At 41.7% G+C, this 21,417-nt stretch overlaps 1 protein-coding gene across 1 annotated transcript; it reads right to left on the reverse strand.

The window, feature by feature from the left end:
- Positions 1 to 4,952: 4,952 nt before the first annotated feature.
- THBS1 (thrombospondin 1) lies at positions 4,953 to 20,999 on the reverse strand. The gene is made up of 22 exons (XM_051621807.1): positions 20,828 to 20,999; positions 20,572 to 20,663; positions 19,249 to 19,826; positions 18,621 to 18,696; positions 18,178 to 18,374; positions 17,865 to 17,990; positions 16,258 to 16,351; positions 15,762 to 15,935; positions 15,197 to 15,373; positions 14,708 to 14,881; positions 14,392 to 14,519; positions 14,125 to 14,277; positions 13,377 to 13,595; positions 12,704 to 12,811; positions 12,192 to 12,351; positions 11,671 to 11,789; positions 9,802 to 10,036; positions 9,218 to 9,445; positions 8,785 to 9,056; positions 8,277 to 8,374; positions 8,028 to 8,167; positions 4,953 to 7,331 (listed from the first exon to the last, which is right to left on the reverse strand). Exons 2-22 carry the CDS (start codon positions 20,636 to 20,638, stop codon positions 7,324 to 7,326), a joined length of 3,531 nt encoding a protein of 1,176 aa, XP_051477767.1. The 5' UTR covers positions 20,639 to 20,663; positions 20,828 to 20,999; the 3' UTR covers positions 4,953 to 7,323.
- Between the last annotated feature and the right edge of the window lie 418 nt (positions 21,000 to 21,417).

A 21,417-nucleotide genomic window follows, 5' to 3' on the forward strand; every position in this document is an offset into this window, starting at 1 on the left:
AGAGACCTAGTGCTTGTGAAATGCTGTTCCAAAGTTGTGGAGGGTCATTACACAAACTCAAAGTCTGTGTCAAAAATTATTGACCTAATGTTTATCTGTGCTTGGTTTCTATTACATTACATTAAGTGGCAGGTTATTTGGGAAGATTTTATTTCTTGCTTGATGTTATGGGTGAAATATCCCTTCAAGCCCTGTTTTATTTTTTTTAGTCAAGTAAAACCATAGGAAATATAATTATTTGATAAAACAAAGTTACTGGTATGAGGTACAGAATGATGGAGATATTACTATATACAATATAGTGGAAAAGTAATTTGCTGAAATGTCATCAGTATCAGGGTAAAAGGAAAGTTGAGCCCAGGAGGATTAATGGTTTTTTCTTTGTTTTTCTAGTGTCTCTTGGCTGTGACCTGCAATAACCCCTCTGTTGAGCTTGCCACTGGAATTCCAGCTGCACTGGAATGCGACAGCTTCTCCTCAGGGAGTGATGCAGCAGTGATGATTAATTTTCTTTTGCAGCTTAACTCAGGTTTGGGAAACAGGTTTTCCAAAATGCGTACATTCAGTGTAAGTTGTATTTGGTAAAAAATTCTGACAAGCTCCTTCTTTGCAGTCTTTCCTAGCTCCATGAATCCCAAAACACAGCAGAGCCCAGGAGTCTGATTTTTAAAGTTATTCTTCTGACTGTCTGGGCTGTGAGATCTGTTTTTTATTGAGGAATAAGAAATTTCATCTCTCTTTGTAGGTTTGTGCTGTTTTGTGCTCCTTGTTTTACAGCACCAGATAGATAATTTTGTTGTAAAAATGTAATATTGGTGAAAGCAACATACCTGTGAGGAGAAGATTTTGGAGTGCTTGCATTTATTTGCTGAGCGATATATGACTGAACCATTCAGCTGTTGTCACTGAGACTCCTCAGTAATACACACACAGTGCGGCTCTTCTTGGTGGCTGGTGCTCAGTTGCTGATACTGTTTTATTTTAGTGTGAATGTTTCAGTGCTGCATGGTTTGCCCTTTGAAATGACAAAATTCATAGTGTTTTCTTCTGAAAAAGGAAAATAAGGGAGGTTCAAGAATTTTCATGAACAATATGTGTGTGTGTATATAAATAAGTATATATAAATTAACTGCATTAATATTGATTGTATATAGTATATACTGTAAATCCATATATATGAGTAGGATGATTTAAAGAACTATAGTGTTGATTTCAGTATACTGTAATGGTACAAGACGTTCAGTTCAGATTTACACTTATGATACAGATTTAGAGCAGTTAAAGGTTTTTTCGCATTTCAAAGAGAAGTGACAGAATATATATATTCTGATTAACAAAAAAAGGAGAACATTTGGTGACTATAGACAGCAATGATAAAAGGAGCAAAGCTGTTCTTATGTGTCCAAAATTCACTTTTCAATTAAAGTAATTCTATCAAGGGGTGAAAAAACTTCCAGTTTCATCATAAAAAAAAAAGGAAAGAAAAGAAGACAGAGCCCCACAAAGGTTCTCAGCCAAATACTTTTTTCCAAGCCAGATGATGGCTAGAATCTACTTTGTGGCTCTGCAGTGCTTGCCTTCCCCCTCACTTCCTGAGCAGAACTCCTGCAGAGCCAGGGAACGTGCTGAGCACGGAGTGAAAACAGGCTGTGCAGAAATCGTCTGCTGCACAGAGCAGAGAGGAAAGGGCTGCTTAAACGTGTCAGTAGAGTAGCAAGGACTCATCTAGAAGTGCGAAAATTTATGCCAGTAATTCATGGGCTAGCAAGAGTGCAACTTTACCTCTGAATTAGGGAGGGATACATGAGATGCTGTTGTTTGCAGCTCAGTTTCTGTCATTTCAATAGACAAGAATTTTTATATTTTATTTAAAAAACCCCACCCTATTTTCTTGGTTGAATTCTAACAAATAATACAAGACTGCACTTCTTCTCTTTGTATCCCTTCTTAGAAAGGCTTGCTAACCACAGCTTGAAATGAGATCTCCGTCCTACACTGATTGCACTTCCAAGAGTGCTTCCACCCCCAGTTACAAAAATAGAGCCCCACCTCTGGGAATTTCACAGTCTCAAGGACAGACACAGGAGACAAGGTGGTTTGGCAGATGCTTGGGAAGTTGTTAAATTAGCAGAGTTTTTGAAATCTAGGAAATACAATGACAGTGGTAGTTTTTTCCTTTTTTCTTTTTTAAATTTGATTTTCAACAGATTTATTTATTGAGACATAATTGTTCTTTTATTTGTAGCTAGATTTAAAGGTCAGGAAAACTGTTTCCTTTTCAAATAGAACAGAGGAACTTGAATACTACTAATGCTATAACCTACAGTTATCCAATTATACGTTTCATTGAGGGATTGGCTGGAATCCAGGTGCAGTGGTTAGAATAAAAGACTCCCTGTCATTTAAGTCTATGTGAAATAATTCACTGCTTGCAACTGAATCTGCAGTACCTTATCTATTATGATAAAAAAAGGCAAACTTTAATTCTCACAAGTGTGTATTAATTTCTAGAGTGCTCAAGTACATGAATAATTTTGATTTACAGACAGATATTCTGCATTTACAACTTTTTTTCCCACTTAAAAATTTGCTGCTTTCTTGTAGGAATGTTGTTCTGTGCCATTATTTTTCTATTGTTTGCTTTGTGTATTTGGCATGCATAGTTTTGGTGGGAAGCATATTGCCAGAGGCATTCTGCCCTAATTTTACAATAGCACTAAAATTAGTCTCCTCCATATGCATTTTTTGAGTGGAGTCATCAAGGGAGACTGACACAACATCTAAGCAGCACTCAGTTTAGCTCTTGCATGTGTTGCCTAGGCTAGCAGTTCCTGGATTTGAAAAGATGGCTGGGCTTCTTGAGATTTGTCTAAATTTGAAAATTCAGGTTTCTCTTTGATACTTGTCTAATTTTGTGGATTTCCTGTGGAAGATTTTATCTGTAAGAGTTTTGCTTGCCAAACACTTTTCTCTAATGTGTTCTCTGCCTCTTGTCAGAACCCTGATTAAATGTAAGAGCTAGAAATCCTCTTGTGGTTATATTGAGATACTGTCTTCTCTAATCTCAGCAATCCTTTCCCAACTGAATTTATGCTGAAAAACAACCAATTACCACAATAAAGGCTTAACTTCAATATCATGGCAGTATCGGTAAAAAAGTGCACATGGTGCGGCTCTTGCTACAGTTACCTTGGTCTTTATCTCCACAGGTTATCAATATTTGCAGGTTAAACTACTACATCTCTTGAACGTAGGTTTGATGCAGATGACCACTTGAAAACTTAAGCTACTGTATTTGCATGGGCTCTGAGAAGAAAGTGCTATGATAAGAAAACATTGCACTCTCTGCAGTAGCATGAAACTCAAAGATTGTTTTTGCAAAACAGTTGGCCAAGTACCCAGTGACACGAGTGGCGTGCAGTAGTTGGTATGCTTATGTCTCCCACTGAGGAGGCTCCAGGGAGCTGGGAACAGTGTATTTCCCATATTCTTTACCTGTGGAGTTTTTGTCCTGTGGAGTGTGGCCATTTTCCATGCTCTTCCTGTTTAGTTTGTCTTTGAAAGTTGTTTCTTTGGGCAAGTACAGGCATGATTTACCTCATCTGTATCTCTTTGTGTCCTGTTGTAATTCCCATTCCCCAAGCCACAAGTGGGTGAACTTAACCTATGGGTTAACTCAAGGCACATGGCTTGCCTTTATTCGTCTAAGGTGTTCATTATCCCCAGTTCAGATACCACACTGATAAAAGCCACATAACTGCGTGCAATAAATTAGCATGAAAGTTTGGCTTGTGCTCATACAAGGGCATTGGAATAGGCTGTCAGGGCTGGCTTCTTCCACATCAGCAACAGGGCTCTTTTTTAAACTTATATCTACATATATCCATACATAGGTATGGATATATATCTGTTCATACATCTAATAGGCTTTCTAGATCCAGAATACCTCATACTTTCTCCAAGTACAGTAAAGAGATTTTTCCAGGTAGGTGTAGTAGCTCTGGCTCTTGGTGCCCCTGGGAGCAAGAAGAGAGTTTGAGACCAGGACTGTAAGACATCTGGTACAGCAGGCCCAGGTAAGATCAGATGGGTTACACTGATGGTGCCCTCCCATGAGGCTACGATGTCTCACTCCAGAGAAGTGAAGCAGACAATCTTGTAACTAGCGAGGACGGAAATTCAGCAGCCACTCATATTTTGGAAGCAATAGATTAGCAGTTCTTTGTCTTTTTTCTCCTTGTTCTCAGTGAAATAAAATACGCAGGACTGTCCTCAAAAGTTTAGTGACAGAAAAATAGGAAAAAAACCTTCATAAAACAGGACTCTTCATTCTCAGGAAAAGGAGATGTAAAAATTAATCTTGTGTACCTGCAGGAGCCCTTGAATACACTTATGGGTATCTAGCACCTGGCTTTGCTAAAGGGCTCATGAGACAAACTGCTGCTGTAAGTAGATTGAGCAATTAGTCCTAACAACTCTTACTTTTAGCAGCATGTTTCAACAATTGATACAGTGCCACATCATCAGCTTTTTGATTGCACAAGCAGTCTTAGTCCAGAAGAGATAGTAGCAGATACTCATCTGCCCCTGCAAATACTCATTCTGCTGCCTCTTCGTGTGAGAGAAAGAAATAGGGGCCAGGTCTGGCTGGGGCCAATTGACATCCCCCCAAAGAGGGCTTTGCCTTGAGGCTTCAGCAATGGCAGCATGGCTGTGTCTACACTTATCACAAGTCTTCAGTGAAGCCTTCAGAATCAAATGTGCCTTCAGGGGGACAAGCTGTGATACATGGGGTGAAAGCTCAGCTGCATCTGCTCTTGTCATAATTTTAATGTAAATATTTTAGAGAGGTTGTGCTTTGAAGACCATTTTGACATGAACAACAGAGGTAGATGTTAGCATTAACAACAAAAGTCTTAAAAGACATGAATAAAAAACACAGCACAAAGGTGTAAATATAAATGTCCTTGTTGGTTTATTGTTCTTTGTATGTAAGAAGCTTTATTGTACAACTTACAAACCTTTAAAATGGAAAATGGTTAAAAATGTTTACAAAAAAAGCATGTCCTTAGAAAATTATGCTAGCAAAAACATCGGGAGGAGGGAAGAAAAAAAAAAAAAAAAAAAAAGAGTCCTCAGTTCAGTGTGCAAACATTTTATAAAAATAGAAATACTAACTCTACAGGTAGCATTTCATGATAAATTATTTAAATAGCATATCTACACAATTATGTGATTAACTATTACAATGGCAATGAGAAAAATAATTTATAAAAATACAAGCAATGGTATACAAGATGACAAGAAAAAAATATAACACAACATTAGAAATTGTATTTGACATTTTTTTTTCCAATGCCATTTCCTTACTGGGAATACATTTTCTGCAAAGAAATTTTGACTATGTACAGCATTAACTTTTTAGTACTACAGTAGCTTTAAAGTTTGTTAGACATTTGAACTCTACTTAATCCAAAGGTTTTTCTCAGTCACACAACAATGAGGTAATATTTGTACGTAAAACTTTCACTGTGTTAATTTCTTTTCCTTTTTTGAAAAGACAAGGAAAAATTATAAGGATGCTGCCACTTCTGTTGGGGAAAACAGTCTGTGTATGTTCCTCAAGTCCTCTCCCTCCTTTGCAACGAGCTCCTGAAATTCTTTGAAGAATTCCTTTTGTAGCTGCACATTGCTGGTTGCAACAATTAGTGTGCAGCAGCACAAATACCCTGTTTGAATGGTTCCTAACTGCAGTCATTGTGCCTCTCTGCAGCCTCCTCAGGGCCAGTATTCTGTTTTTGTGTCAGGCCACTGAGCAGTTGTCAAGCACTGCAGATGTGCCTAGCACTAAATAACCGCTACGATGGGAAATGGCATTCCCAGATCTCTAGCACTATGGATGGGAGACAGGAACTGCTCTAAACCAGCTAAAGGGACTTGAGTTTTAGCACTGCAGAACAGTTGCCTGCCAGGCTACCAACTGCCTTGCACAAAGAAAGGAAAAGCCAACACTGAGCTCCGACTGAGAAAAACAAACATCCCATTCCCCACCCCACCACTTTTCCCTGCACCTCAAATCCTTTATGGGAAAATTGCTCTTTATAACATACACATCACCACTATCTGCTCCAGACAAGATTTTCTTTTTCCTCAACTAAAACCCCTCTAGTTTCAATATAGAACAGAGTTAATAAATAATCTGTATTTACAATCTTACAGTCATGAAGACTTGTAACAATTATCAGGTGGATAGTCTTGACGCATTTCTTGTTGTTTTAATCAATAATCCCTCAGTCATAACATCAAGGATAGATAAAAATAAATATTTTACAATTTTAGTATGTTATCTACAGGCCCCTTCCCCTCCCTTCCCAAGAAGCAAGGGGGTTAAAGCCTCTATGGCATGTAGAAAAGGAATGTTTTCATTACTATTGTTTTTGTGCCTTTTTAACCATAAAAAGTGAAGCACATGCTGGTTTCCTTAAAGGCAGCACAGTGCTAGTTGAGATGGCGGTGCTTTCTGGCACCCTATCTGAAAGAAAACATTTAAAGGTAAGAAAGATCTGCATCTAATCAGGAAAAAAACAGAATCCAATTGTAAATCCCAGTTCTCCCAAAGCTGCTGTGATCCAGTGTGCCAGTTTTTATCCTCTTTCCCCCTCGCATAATGGAAATCAGTTTTAGGATATCTGTTTTGCCCTTTTTAGTAGAGCAGCTGATCTAGCTCACCCCAAATAGAGCAAAAGGCTGTGTTTTCATCTGAAAAATACGACATATAAAACAATAATCATTTATCCAAGTTAAATGGATGTAAACCAAGGCTGTGCAGCCCTCATTAAAAAAATTCCTCTCCCCCATGAAGAAAAAAGACTTGGAGTTCACCCTCCCACCCAAACCCCCTTTTCCCCACACAATGAAAGGTCTTCAGTTTAAGTAGTCCACAGCACATCCAAAGATGGTCTTTTTACAAAATGCTACTCCATGGGACCTCCAGTTAAGAGAGGCAGTGACACTGCACTGTGATAAACAGCAAACAAATGTCTTTCCTACTGAAAGAAGTGTGCTTTGTTCAGTGAAGACAATTCTCATTTGAAAGACACAATTGTTTCCTTCCACTCAGCAGAGGTCAGATACCAAGTATGTTCTCACTTTCATTCTCTCAAAAGCATTCTCTTGAGGCAGGTCATGTGTTTCGAGTCCACATTTACGCAGAAAGAAGAAAGGAAGGAATAATATAATGGTCCCAGGATTTGTAAGGCTAAATGTTTCAGAAGGTGCAATACCAGCATTTTTAAATAGTCTCTGGATCCAATAACCTTGTGATTATGGATCTGTGAAAAGGAAAAAAGTTATTTAAGTATTTTTGCATATTGTCTATGATTATGTCCAAGACATTAATGCCTGAAGACCTTTGTAAGTAACATATTGGTAAAGAAAACTAAAAGTGCTTAGGTACTTTGAGTTAGACTTCAGAACTTAGTCTATGTGACCATTCTGTGAGGAAGTACTAACAATTAAGAAATTACAGTTTAAGACTAGGGCACCTGGAACTAGTCATATGCACCTATCTCTACTGAACTACAAGAGTGCGATGCATGGACAACCTTCTATGTTGCCTGTTTTTAAGCAAGTAAATTTTCTGCATGTCAGACACTACTTTCTTGCTTGCTGAAGTTAGTATTTTGCATTTTCACCTTGGGCTGTCAGCTGTGTTGATTTATTCTAGTCTGCATTTTAAAGGAGATTCAAGATATGTTTCATATCTGGATCTTAACATGAATTTCTGGTACTTGGAAATAAGACAGAAATATACTTAGATTTTCCATATTTAAACTTTTAACTATGAAGAGTTCATCAAGAAGGTATCCTTTTTCTGCCTGCAGAGCTCTTGAGATGAAGCCATGAAAAATTAAGAGCTCAGAGGGAAAGTTCACCCATATTTCTTGATCCAGTCTATTTTTCTTAGGGGCAGCTGTCTTGAATCAATTCCTTTACATAGGATCTCTTAAATACAATGTCTTTCTTACCTCTGCATTCATATTTAAGGTCTGAGAAGAACACCATTTCTTGAGAGAAAACAAATAATCCTAGCCGACCACCAGCATACGTTTTATCATAGATGGGTCCCGAGTCTGCCATGATTTTCTTCCCTTCATACATTACAACTCTACAAAAAGACAGTAGGTCAGCCATCTTTTCAAGATTCTTTTAGGTTCATCTTTACAGACATCCACTTTCCTTGTGATCATTACACCAGATAAATGGATGATGCTCACCTGATGTAACCAGTCTTTGGTCTATGGCTAAGACGCCATCTGTATGCAGTGAAATCTTTCCAGCCTATGTGACGAGGGTCATGCCACAAAGTTCTCACCTACAAAAGAATGTTTTTTCTGTTAACCAGAGGCCTGAGATAACATAGCCATTATTTTGACATATCAAGTGCCTTGATGACCATCATTATGACTAGTAAAGGCTTAAAGTAAGTCATTAGGCTCAGTAATGGGGTCCTTTGAAATCAACTTTTAGATGTGTAGATAGGAAGGTACTCCACAATTCCAGAAACAGTTGGCCACATCTGATGGAAAGCCTGTCTGCAGCATGTTACCCTGTTAGTTTTATGCAGTATTTTGCTTGACGGGGGATAATTAAAGTCACCAGTTTTGCAAAGATGACAATGCCTTTCTAATCAGCATGTGCAGACTCCCTGTAAGCATCCACCTTACTGGAAGAACAGCCTGCCTTACAGTGCAGAAGAGCAGATTATCAAAGTGTCACTCTTACCTGGCCAGGAGTGTTTCCTGTGTGCCACAGAGCATTACGAAGGTGTTCTCCTGGACCAGTGGTGGAATTCACAACTTTGATGGAGAGACCTGAGTAGCCTTGAGCTTTGGTTGGTGTGGAGTCCCAGTAAGACTGGGTGATCTGCTTCCACATGACAACATAGAAACGACTGCTAGATTGGTAACCGAATACAAAACCAGCATAATCATCATCCCTTTCTGTATTGATGAAGAAGGTGCCACTGAAGTCCACAGCATTGAATTCATCAAAACCTAAGGGAGTATTAAAGGAGAAAGTTATCGGTGCTGTTCTTTTGCAATTCTTAAGCAATTCCTTCATAGTTTCTCAGGTTCTCCTCTCCCCTTTGCCTCCCCCCGCCCCCCCAACCAACCAACAGTGTAATGTCTGTGAAGAGTTAAAATTTTCCCCTTACCGACTGCAAGGCCAGGGTCACAGTTGACTGTCTGAAGCAGTTCTTTACCCTGGTGACGAACAACCCAGTTTGGATCATTCTGGGATGTTCCTTTGGGATCCAGGGGAATCATCTGGAATCTTCGGAAGTCAGTCTCACTAATATCTACGTTTTCAGGGCAGATATCATCAATGTCTGGCACACTGTCTTGGTCAAAGTCATCTTTGCAAGCATCTCCACGTCCATCACCTGCAGGACAAGTAATTTCACCATTATATCACCATTGTTGTTTGTTTCCAAGTCATACAATTAGGAGTTGAAATTTTGATTGGAGATCTCTGACTGCCCAGGTAGTGCTGACAGACACACTACAGAAGCCACAACAACTACTGTATAAATGCTCTTTCAGTCCAGCCTGAAGGTGACTTAGGAATAAGTAGCCATTTTTACATTGCTTCTTTGTCCTGAGGACCACTATAAAAATTGTACAAACATTCTTTTTGTTACTTGTAAGTTTTGTCCACTCTAAATAGTGGGGGAGGAAAGCATCAAACTATTGCACAGTACTCTTAAAATGTCACTGTCATACTGGTCACTGGTCTTACCATCAGAATCAGCTTGATCTGGGTTGGCAACCAATCTGCAGTTATCTTTGTCATCAGGGATACCATCATTGTCATCATCATGGTCACAGGCATCACCTTTTCCATCCTTGTCATGGTCAGCTTGATTGGCATTGGGCACATAGGGGCAGTTATCAAGATTATTTTGATGGCCATCTTCATCGATGTCCTGGTTGTTGTCACACTGATCACCTATGAGGTCAGAATCAGTGTCTTCCTAAGAAAGGGAAAAAAAAGAACATTTTTAAAAGACACTTTTTAAAAAGGCTGAAATAGGAGGCTTAATAGCTAGAATTAATTGGAATTTCTGCCTGCTCTAGCAAGAGCTAACATAGATGTAGTGAGGTATTCGGATTAAAGCAGCTTTTGGACTGAGTTAGTATTGCCCTGGTTTTAATCTGAATCTACAGCAGCAGAAAGCTGTGTTGTCATCAGCTTCTCCTCCCTTCTGCCATGTGACTCTTTTGTCGCTGGTCTACCACACCAGACACAGGGTACTTCACTTCCCACCTTCTCTGGCAGCTCTTTGGTTCCAAGGGCTAGGTAAGGGTAACACTAATCTGTACATAGCCAGTAGAGACTGTAACATTAACACAGTCTACCAAGTCTTGGCTTTACAGCTTCCTCACCAGATCATAATTTTATCATAAAAGTCTATGACATTCTTCTGCCCCTTGGCTGATCAGTCAAGACAACTACTCCCTTAGCAATCAAAGATTGCATGAACTGCTGTGCTGGCTGATTGCATATTTTAACCAGTCATTTGCTTAGTCAGCTTCTGAAATAAGAAAAAACAATCCAGTCATCCCTGAGGCTGCCTCAAGGTTTGGTCTTGTAGTCTTGTCAACACTGGTGGATGACCCTGGTGCTAGCATGGACAGAAAACATATCACACAGTGTGAACAGTCTGCCATTTGAAAGGTAATACCCCTGCTTCTAGAACTTTATTAGAAAAGTGCTGTAAAAACCTTTAGAGACTTATGTTAAAATTTCAAAGCTTTTAAAGAAACATTGGCTGTAAGTCATGGAGAAGAAAGTAGAAAAGATTTTCAGTCACTTTCCACCCTAGGGTAGAGAAGTGGTAAAGCAAGTGACAAAGAGTAAGAAGTTTTATATTATCTGTTTAAATCCTTCAAGTAACACTGCTTTTAGGCTACACGACCATACTAGACTAGATTCCACTGATTTGCAACAGCTTTTCTAACCCTTCAAACATTCCAGTTATGGCCCTGAAACCATTAAACTTATGGCCTTGTACTTGACAGGATGGCATAGGCTTTACAAACTCCTGCCTTCAAAAGTTTTTGAACTAGGAAGTTGTAAGAGAAGCTGGATTCCCTCTGGATTTTTGAAGGAGAATTTTGAAAGTGTCAGAATACACCTTTTCCTTAGAGAAAAGCAGTCAGTGCTACCTTCAACTTCCTGGTTGAAAAGTTACAATTTTAAATGCAGCTGTTTCAGAATTAAGGACAAAGATTAAATAGCAACTTTGTGTTTCAGTGAACACAGCACTATAGGCTACAAAGAGGGTAGTTCCTACCTACCTAGACTTCATACAAGCTCCCAGGAATTTCATATCCTTATTATGAGAATTCCCATAACTGACAAACCTAAGAAGTACCTGCAGTAGTCTCGGAGAATCTCCACTGGAGTTAGTTTTCAGAAAATACCTAGTAGCAATTTGAATTGTGAGAGCACTTTATTTGATAGAGGCACTATTTGGCAAATGGGTAAGAATGATTTGTGACAAGTCAAATAAAAGCTGTAACCTGTTCAAATATTTTCTACAATATACATAATACTATAGAATTATAATATCAGTTTTCTATATACACAGTGCAAATTCCTTACCTGGTCAGGATTGTGTTCCAATGGACAGTTATCACACTGATCTCCAACACCATCCAAGTCTGTATCCCTCTGGTCTACATTGTAGACATATTGGCAGTTGTCTATTTCATTAAGGACCCCTGTAAAATTACAGAGCATTGATGAATGAAAGTCAAACATGTAAATGCAGCAAAGAAGCCACAAAAAAGCCATCACTAACTTCTTAGTAAATTTCTGGAAGCATTTTGAACAGCATTTGAAAGCTTTGAAACTTGACTGATCACTAGCTCTGTCACATGCTTCTGTTCCTACTGCTTGTGAGAGCAAAGCTAGAACTTAATTGTGCCAAAACACATATATTTCAAAGTGAATTTCCATTAACTGTAACTGTTACTTTCTTTTTCTTTATGTCTTGAAATCACCAGAGAACATTTGTCTGTTCAGGGATGAAATTCTGGTAGGAAGTTAATGGTACACATTGGGTACATTTGATCAATCTGTGACTAGAAAACCACCTAAGGGAGCAATTAGAGGCCACCTACCATCTCCATCAATATCTACTGCACATGCATCTCCTTCTCCATTGTTGTCAGTGTCTGTTTGATCAGGGTTGTGATTGTAGGGGCAGTTATCACAGCGGTCACCAACCTCATCCCTGTCATAGTCATACTGCTGTGGGTTGTAGATGAATGGACAGTTGTCCTGCAAGAAAGAAGTCAAACTTTAAAAAGAGTAAAATTAAAGCTTTAACCAAATTCTGCTTATGCTTGTACTGCTATATGAAAGGAGAAATGAAAGGCATGGAAACAGTTAAACCTTGAATGCTTCTACCTCAAAACCCTATTGCCTGCATGAGTGTAGGAACAGCTAATTAAAAACCCAAAGATTTACTTTCAAAGCTCAACCAGCTGCAGAAAGTTTGTCTGCATAGTTATGCATATCTAAAGGTTTCTAGGGTGGCTGTCAGTGCCAGCAATTCCCTATGGTCCTCTCTTAAGATTAAGATCAGAAGCTAGATGCCAGTCCCAAAGGCCATTCTTTTGTGTTGTCTTACCCTGTCATCAGGAATACCATCATCATCATCATCACTGTCACAGGCATCACCAATCCCATCCTTATCATAGTCTTCTTGTCCAGAGTTGGGCAGATTTGGGCAGTTATCCTAGAAAGGACAAAGTACACAGATCTGTTTACTTCTGGAATGATTACAATAGGGCCTCTAAGCAGGAAAGATCTAATAATTAGGCAAAATCATACTTCAATCAGGTAGGTGTTATCTCACCATAGTTCTCTCAATTTTAGACAATCATCATTGTGAGGGTAAGTATTAGAGAGCCATAAATTAAGTAATTTTTAAAACAAAGATTTGGCTACTTTTGAGAATCTCACCCTCTTCTGCTTCTCCTGGAGATACTGCTAGAGCAAAGCTAGTACAGGCATAGCCTAAACTAGATTCTTCCTAGCACATTTATAGAAAACATGTATAATCGTGTCAGGCTTAATTTTTTCTGATATTGCAGGAATATCTAAAGCAACAGCCTCCTAGCAACACCTTGACAATGGTATCCCTACACAGATGAGTATTTTACCAGTTTTATTTGCAGAGAAAATGGTTTAATAGCTCTAATTAGACAGAGACGTGCTTTACACATCAAGCCTAACATATTTTGTATATTTCTCAGATACAGGTTGTTATAAGGGTAGATGTGAGAACAGGACAAACTTACTTTTTTACAGTGGTAAGTGGCATTGGCAACACAAACAAGGTTCTCATTTGGCCATCCATCCAAGTCAGTATCTTCTCCGCAGATTATGCCATTGCCGGCATAGCCTGGTTTACATTCACAGCGGTACATGGGGTCACTGAAGTGGCCAAGGTAATTGCATTTGGCATTCTTGTTGCAATCATGTGTTCCATCTGTGCATGGATTACGTGGCTTGCAGACCTAGAAGACCACACAAAAATTAAATCTACTCTTATCTTTTTATCCCTCATTTTTGCCCAGAGATTCAAACAAAACCTGGAGAGTACATGCTTGTTTTGATCACACATCCTTAAATGGGGGGAAAAAAAATAATAGAAAAGCCTCATACATTACTTTCTTCCACTCCCCAACTCCAGTAACAATCTTAGCACTGATTATTACTTTTCTTGTTCAAACCTTATTTATTTTCAAATGGGACCAAACAGTAAAATATGTAAGGCATGTATTGTTGGATTGTAAATTAACACAGGTTAAGTTACGCTCCTAGAACTACGTATAACATCTGAACCCTCCATGGCTGAGGAGAGTATTTTTAAAACCAACTTTGAACTCCAATAGAAACTGCTTAATGTTCCTCCTGTTCTGAATCACAGAGGATGGTGTTTTATTCAATTTACCAAGTTCTTCTTCCCTGAAATGCGTAGGTGCTTTCTGCTCTTTAGAAACTGTGAGATTTCATAACCCAGAAAAGTTCTCAGGTTGACAATACCTGTTTGTTAGACATGGCATCCTCAACACTGCGACCAAATGGCTGGGTCCCAGTGAAACGTGGTGGACAAGGCAGACAGTTGTACCCAGGTTCAGTATTCTCACACCTGTGCACTCCATTGAAGACAAAGCAGGCATCAGGAACCTCTTTGCACTGAAATACAGGAGTTTAAGATAAAGGACAAAAATGAGTCTTATGAAACACTGGAATTTTATTCTCCCCGTTTTCTTTCACTCCCTTTCAAGGAGTGAACTGTAGTCTTCTTACCTCATCAATATCTTGGCAGTGGATACCATCACCATGGTAGCCAGCAGGACAGGCACCACACTTCCAGGAGCCATCAGGGGAGCTGGTACACGTAGTCCCTGCAAAGCAGGGATTGGACAGACACCCATCTGAGAAACAAAGGAGACCATGTTAGGATGAGGGACACTTACCATGATGCAGTACTGTAAGCTGGCCCATATGCCAGTTTAAAATTCTGGTACTTGTCTTTTATAATAAGACTTATGACAAAATTTTTAATCAATATTTTCAAGATTGTTCACAACCTTCAGATGTTTATAGGAAAAGGGATACTTGCCAATTGGGCAGTCCTGTTTGTTGCAGACCTGAGTCCCTCTAGCTTCACCTACGCAAGTCTTCCCACCATACTGAGGCTCAGGATTATTGCAGAGACGGCTACGTTTTTGAAGTCCTCCTCCACATGTCACTGTGCAAGCATCCCATGGAGACCATGGTCCCCAGTTGCCATTAACTAAAGGGAGATAGAAATTAGAAGACCGGTATAGCTTTAAATTCAGTGGTACAACTATTTTCTACCTTACTAACAACTATTATTTTGTAGTGAGAGTACTTCCAACATTGTTCAGACATAAATGACAGAATAAATAGACTCCATAAAAGAGCCACAGAAAAAGATCAGTTTCTTCTGAAACTGATTTGTGAGGTTTTACCTAGCCTAGCACTATGTTTAAAGAGATAAGATTACTAGAAATAGATTATCTAAGAACTACTCAGGAAGTTCACAGTTTAAGCTACCAAATAGCAGTTACCACCTGGACACACTTACTTGGGCAAGGATCTTTCTGGCAGGATTTGTTTTCTCTTGCCTCACCCTCACAAGGTTTGCCATTCAGCTGTGGTACTGGAGAGTTGCAGAGACGAATTCTAGTGATAATGCCAGTGCCACAAGTGACAGAACATGATGACCATGGCGACCAGTGACTCCAGCCTCCATCCTGTTTAACTACAACAGAGAGATGTCTGTCATTAACTGAGTTTCTGGATAACAGACTTCAGCTGCACAGCACCTAGGACACAGCCAGTACCAGAACTCTACCAAAGACTCCATATATATTGGATAGCCTCAGCACCATCACAGATCAAGTTGTTTTGTCACTAGACAAACTGCATACATAAACAGGCCTCAAGTTTTGTTCTGAGAGCACTGCCCAAACATACCTATTTACTGCATTAACTATCTGCTCCCCTTTACCCGACTGATTTAAGTGCTGAAAGCTAAAAACCAATGCTCCATCTCAGTGACAGAGCTACAGGGTCATCTTTGCTGTTAACATTAAGCCAGTAAAAGTAGCCTGTGTTTTATTACCAGTGTGGGCAGGTTAAGTACTTACATCTCTTATCGCACTCCTGAAGGTGACAAGTCCGAGTCTGCACAGAAGACCCTTCACAGCGGTTATTGAGACTGTCACAGGATCGCCCTCTCTGCTGAATCCCATTGCCACAGGTCACAGAACATGAAGTCCATTCAGACCAAGGAGACCATCCATCATCTGCATAATCGCTGGCTGCAGGGGGATATACATCTGAATAAGACTCCAAGTATTTATTTCCCATAGTCTTTTCTCCCACCACTCTCCCCACAGAAACAGGCAGAACTGTCCTCAAAAGCCACATGTACTTTCCTTTCTTGTACAAGATAAAGGCCATGAACTCAAATGTTGCAGTGTTCACATCCATCACTTAAGTGATTAACCTCAAAGAGGCATGAGGCTAACCTCACTCCAGTGGTGCAAGGTTCTATCCAGTTGTGGTATACTGCAGAGCAGCATGTGGCTAGCTAGATGAAGCCAACTGCTATAGAAATGTCAATGTATTACCAGTACTTACGCCAGCATCGTGGGCAGCACTCCCCATCAGGCACAGTGGCATTGGAACATGGCATGAGAGGACAGGACACTTTCCGGCATATGGTGGCAGAGTTCTATAAAGAATTGAGAATGGCAATAAGCCACTGGAATATAAACAATGCCCAAGTCTGGTTAAGTGATAAAGAGATTTTCTGCAGCATTTAAAGACTCAATAGCACATACCAAAGCAGAGACCCTTTTATTTGGAGCTAATACAACCCAAGGATAGCCCCAGGTATTTTTAATCAAATTTCATCTCTGTCCCATTCTCAGCCATTATTTTTCAGTCAGGAGCAGAAGTATTTTGGTTTTGCAGAAGTTGATCAAGAGTAGGTGCCAGATGCTGGCTTGAGTAAGAGACTATCACGTGATATCTAAAGTATAAGGTCACACTTCAGGGAAATGAAACAAGAACAAGAAGCCAGCTTTCTTTTCTGTTAATATGGATTTATGTGGATTATATGGTAAAGATAAAATTAGTTTAGTGGACTGCTCAAGAGCCATGAAATCTATAACTTGTACTTAGAAGTCTTTGATCTTTAAGCCAAGGAGGCAGGGTAAACACACCCACCTCCAATCTCAATGAGAACTAATGGGCAGCTTGTAGTTTTGCTTCTAAAAGGTAACAGCTTGGTCAGAAGAATGCTCTTGTGACTACTATTTTAATCTCCCCAGGCAAATGAATACATTAAGGCAATTAAGGCTGACATTGAGTAAGAGGGTTGGCAGAAGAAAGTCAAATGCATAAGTCACAGTATCATTAGCTGACTACAAGACAAAGGTATAGAGACCCACAGAAGCAGATGCCTTGGATTGCACATGTATAAATATTCAGCCTTTAGCTTCTAAACAGAGGCAGGCTAGTTAACCCACTCTTTGGTAGACTTGAACACCAAGGTATTTTTGCTAAGGTACACTTAAAGGGAGCAAGCAATGAGTTTGAAGATACTCCAAAACTATGTATTTGTGTAATTTTACAACATTCCAGAGAAGCAGAACACAAAGCATAAAGTATCTTGCCAGATGATGCTGGGATTGAAATAGCTAAACTGAAATCTGTAAAGGAATGCTCTTCCATATAATCTGTAAACAGCTAATAGGACACAGCATTTGTCAGATAAAGAAAAAGCTCATAGGTGTGATAAAACCATTACCAAGTATTGAAGTTTTTTTGGTACTAAGCCAGTGGGAGGTTCAGTAAGGACTGAAGGTGAATCTAAAGTATTACAGGGAACAAAGTTGATAGTACTATAAATTTGTTCTATTGATGCTGACCTTTAATTTCTCATGGACTTAGGTAAACAATACAAGCATTCTCCAAATTAAGGAACTAAAAGTATGTTAACAGCTGTATCAGAGCAATGCTTTGTATAATTTTCTAAAATACTGCTGTTATACTGTATGAAAGCTGCATTTATACCAGACATCTATTAGGCTGCAATAAATGGAATGATTCTCTGGCTACTTTAGTACATCCAGTTCTGTGTAGGATTCACTATTTCTAACAAAGCATGTCATTTAGAAATACTCAGAAAGTTCAACTCATTAATTTCTATGCAGAGGATTTATGAATGTGAGGAATCTTACCTGGCAGGTACATTCAGTGCAGCTGTCAATAGTCCACTCTTCTTTATTTTTGTGCAAGATTCCATTATGAATGCATACTCCAGGAGTGATCTGGACCACTTTGGCAATCAGTTCATTTTCTTCAGTCTTAAAAGCAGGGCAGGGAAGGGGAGCAAAGCAGAAAGAAGGTATTTAGAAGTTAATACAGAAGACACCCTTTTCCACAAAAAGTCATGAAGTTATTACTGTTGATGTAGGCTCTTAAGGGGCAGGTTATGGCTCATTCACCCAGTGCCAGTTAATGCAAGGTACTATGAATTTAACCAACACTCACCACTTTGCGAACTCTGTCTTGAAGTGTTGTCACCATGGATCGGAGCCCTTGGAGTTCCACAAACATATTTGTTAATTCATCACAGGAAAAACCACAGACTGCTTGGATATCCTTGGTTTTATGGCCAATATAATTAGTGCGGATAGCTGGACTGGAGCCATTGATGGGGTTGTCCAAAGTAATGATTGCACTAGTGGCTAAAAGACAAAACCACACATAATGTAAATGCATTTTTTACCACGTGTATTAATCATTCCAGGGTAACACCTGCTAAACAGCTGCCACCAGATTCACTAGGGTGCCTGCAGAAATCTAATCTTATTTCTTATGCAACATGGACTTGCATGTCAGCATACTTCTGAGTCCTGCTTCAACTTGTCTTTCTAGAGTAATGAAGAATCTTATTTTTAATAGGTCATTGGATTCAAAGATTGCAAACTTACAGCTTGAGCAGCCTTTGTTCCTCAAGATAGTTTCCAGAGTTGTTCCAAACACAAACCTCACGTTCTGCAGCAGTCCCTGTGGACAGAGGAAGAATTACAACTACTTGATGTGACTGCAAGGGAAAAAAGTACAACTTGCAAGGAGACAGCTTGTAGGCACTTAAGGCCACATAAGATCATTAAGAGTAATTCCATGACAGATGGCATAGTGAAACAAGTTACTTTATTCTCCTCATTGACAACAAGTCTTGCTTCCTAATGTTCTCATTCTTGACCACAAGGACCTGGCAACTTTCCAAGCAGGAAGTTAAAAACCCATGAATTTCTGAATCTCATATAGGAAGCTGAACAATGAAGCTATAGCTACCTGTTTGGAAACTTCAGTGCCTTCTTATTGCTGCAGAAAGTTGTATTCCTGCAAATCTAATGCTTCACCCTTCAAATTCCATTATTAAAATTTACTAGATTTAGAGGTGGTCCATATCAGATGTACACAAATCAGACAGTGGTGGAACCCTCTCTCCCTGTAATTCATATTTTTGTAGCTATTTAGGCTGTTTGAGTAGCTCATGCACCTTCAAGGCAGATGACTGAAAATACTAGGCAAAAATAGAAGTGAAAGTCTTACCTGGAAGTTGTCATTGACTCCCCCTTTGGCAATGCGGAGCCTGGCACTGCTGGCCAGGTCCCTAGTGAAGATGTTCTGGATGGGGATGTCCAGTTCAGCATTCTCCATTTTCTCGCACCCCACATAGAGCTGAGCCCGATCCTCCTGCACAAACAGGGTGATATTCTTCCAATGTCCTGTAGCTAGCAAGGCATCCTCTACTGACACTAACTGCTGCTTGCCATCACTAGAAAGGTTCAGGTCCAGGGTGCCTGCCTTGCCATTTGATACGAGACTGAAGACATGACCAGAACCATCTTTTTGTTCCACGGACAGCAGTGTGCCTCTACTCTTCTTGGCTTGCCGGAGAGTGGCCAGGAGGATGAAGCCCTTCTCAGCATGGATGGCATCTAGTAAGTCTTGGAACTTGGAGTCAGGGACAGCAGGGATGCGACTGGCATCTTCAATGCGGTAAGCAGGGCTGGAGGATTCTGGCCCCTTCACCAGGTGCACCCCAGGTGCCCGGCGCCCAGCTCCCTTCCGAATGTAGCCAATGAGTTCAAAGAGATCAAAGACACTGTTATCATCACTCCGGGACTCTGTGGAGAGGTCAGAACAAACATCATGAGCAAGGGACAAGAGGAGGCTAAGTAGCTGTACATCTCACAGGCTTGCTTAACACACTGGCTTGCAGTGCACATCGTGCAAGGTACAGTGCCTCACATTAGAGCACAGACAGTAGCTCCAATGCCGTGGCAGTCCCACCTGGAGCTGCTGCGCGGCAGTACGTGTGCATTCTTGTACGGGAGCCAGCCAGCACAGGAGTGCCAGGTACCTGCTGACTGACACGCCAAGGCAGCAGCCGTTCTGGCACCTCATTAGGCTCTAGCAGAGGAGCAATACACAGCAGAAGCACTGACTGCAATATTCCTGTGCTAGGATACTGCAAAGTGAGTTGCTTAGTCTGGCTGGGTGGCAGCAAGCACAGCAGCCGCCGCAGTACAGCACCACGATGGCAGCCTACTGCCCCACTTCTCTCTTCAGCCAGTTCTTACATCACGTTCCCCTTTCCTCTGCCCAACACAGAGGTGGACAAGCTATGTGCCCGAGTCCTGGAGACGCTGTGTTTCTATTGCTGATTGTTACACTGATTCCACACCTGAGAAATTTCCTGTTCCCAAATAGCTGATGCTCGGGTTAACATGCTTTTTGCTCATTGAAACTTCGGAGCTTTTCACCACCGAGCACAATTTCAGCTGCCTGTACAGCCACCGAGAAGTGTTTTGCTTTTTTCCTTTCCCCCTTTCCTGACTGCTCCGAGTACCTGCAGAGAGCTGCTCTTACCTGCAGTGCGCTTGGCCTCCGAGACGCCGAGCATGAGGAGGAGGAAGAGAACGGTCGTTGGCCCCATGGCAAAAGTCTCTCTCCGAACCGGCCTGGGGACAGGCGCAAGGAAGAAGGTCACGGCGCTGCCGTCGCACCGGGACTTACCGCCCAGCTCACCGGCACCAGGGCGCCCCGACGCTCGGCGGGAGGGCTGCGGGGCCGGGGCGCCCCGGGAGGGGGCAGCGAGCGCGGCGGGAGCCGCTTCAGCACTTACCTGCGGGGAGAGCGATCCGAGCGAGCGGCGCCGGCTTCCCGCACCTCCGGATACCGGCGGCTAATATCCTAGGGCAGCCCTCGGCTGTCCCGGCGAGGGAGGGCGAACAGCAGCTCTTGGTCGCGGCAGGCGGAGCGGCGGGTCCCGGCTCGGGCCGCAGGAGGCAGCGGGATCGGCGCTGCCGCGGCTCTGCGGGCGCCGGGCGCCGCGCGCCCCTTTAAAGGGCGGCTCGCATTCCTGGGCGCGCGGCGGGCCAATCGGCGGCGGCGGGGCAGGAAGCGGGAGGCGGGAGCCGGGTGGCCCCGCGGCCAGAGACAACTTTCCACAGGGCCGGGGGGCGGGGACGGGCCCGCTGCCGCCGCCGAGCCCCGCCGCCCCGGGGAGCGGTGCCCCCCGCGCCCCCTCAGCCGCGCCCGGCCGCGCCGCTTGGGGGCGCCCCGCGAGCGCCCGGCGCCGCGGCCGCCGCGTCGCGTTCCCCGCCAGCGGCGGGGGCCGTCGGGGGTCCTTGTCCCCCGAACCGGCCGTGAGCCGCGTCTTGCAGCTCTTTCCCGCCGCTCAGCGTCTGTCCCGCTGTCCGCCCGGCGCCTCGG

The sequence above is a fragment of the Apus apus genome, chromosome 5 (genome assembly GCF_020740795.1).
Source record: "Apus apus isolate bApuApu2 chromosome 5, bApuApu2.pri.cur, whole genome shotgun sequence".
Classification (NCBI taxonomy): domain Eukaryota; kingdom Metazoa; phylum Chordata; class Aves; order Apodiformes; family Apodidae; genus Apus; species Apus apus.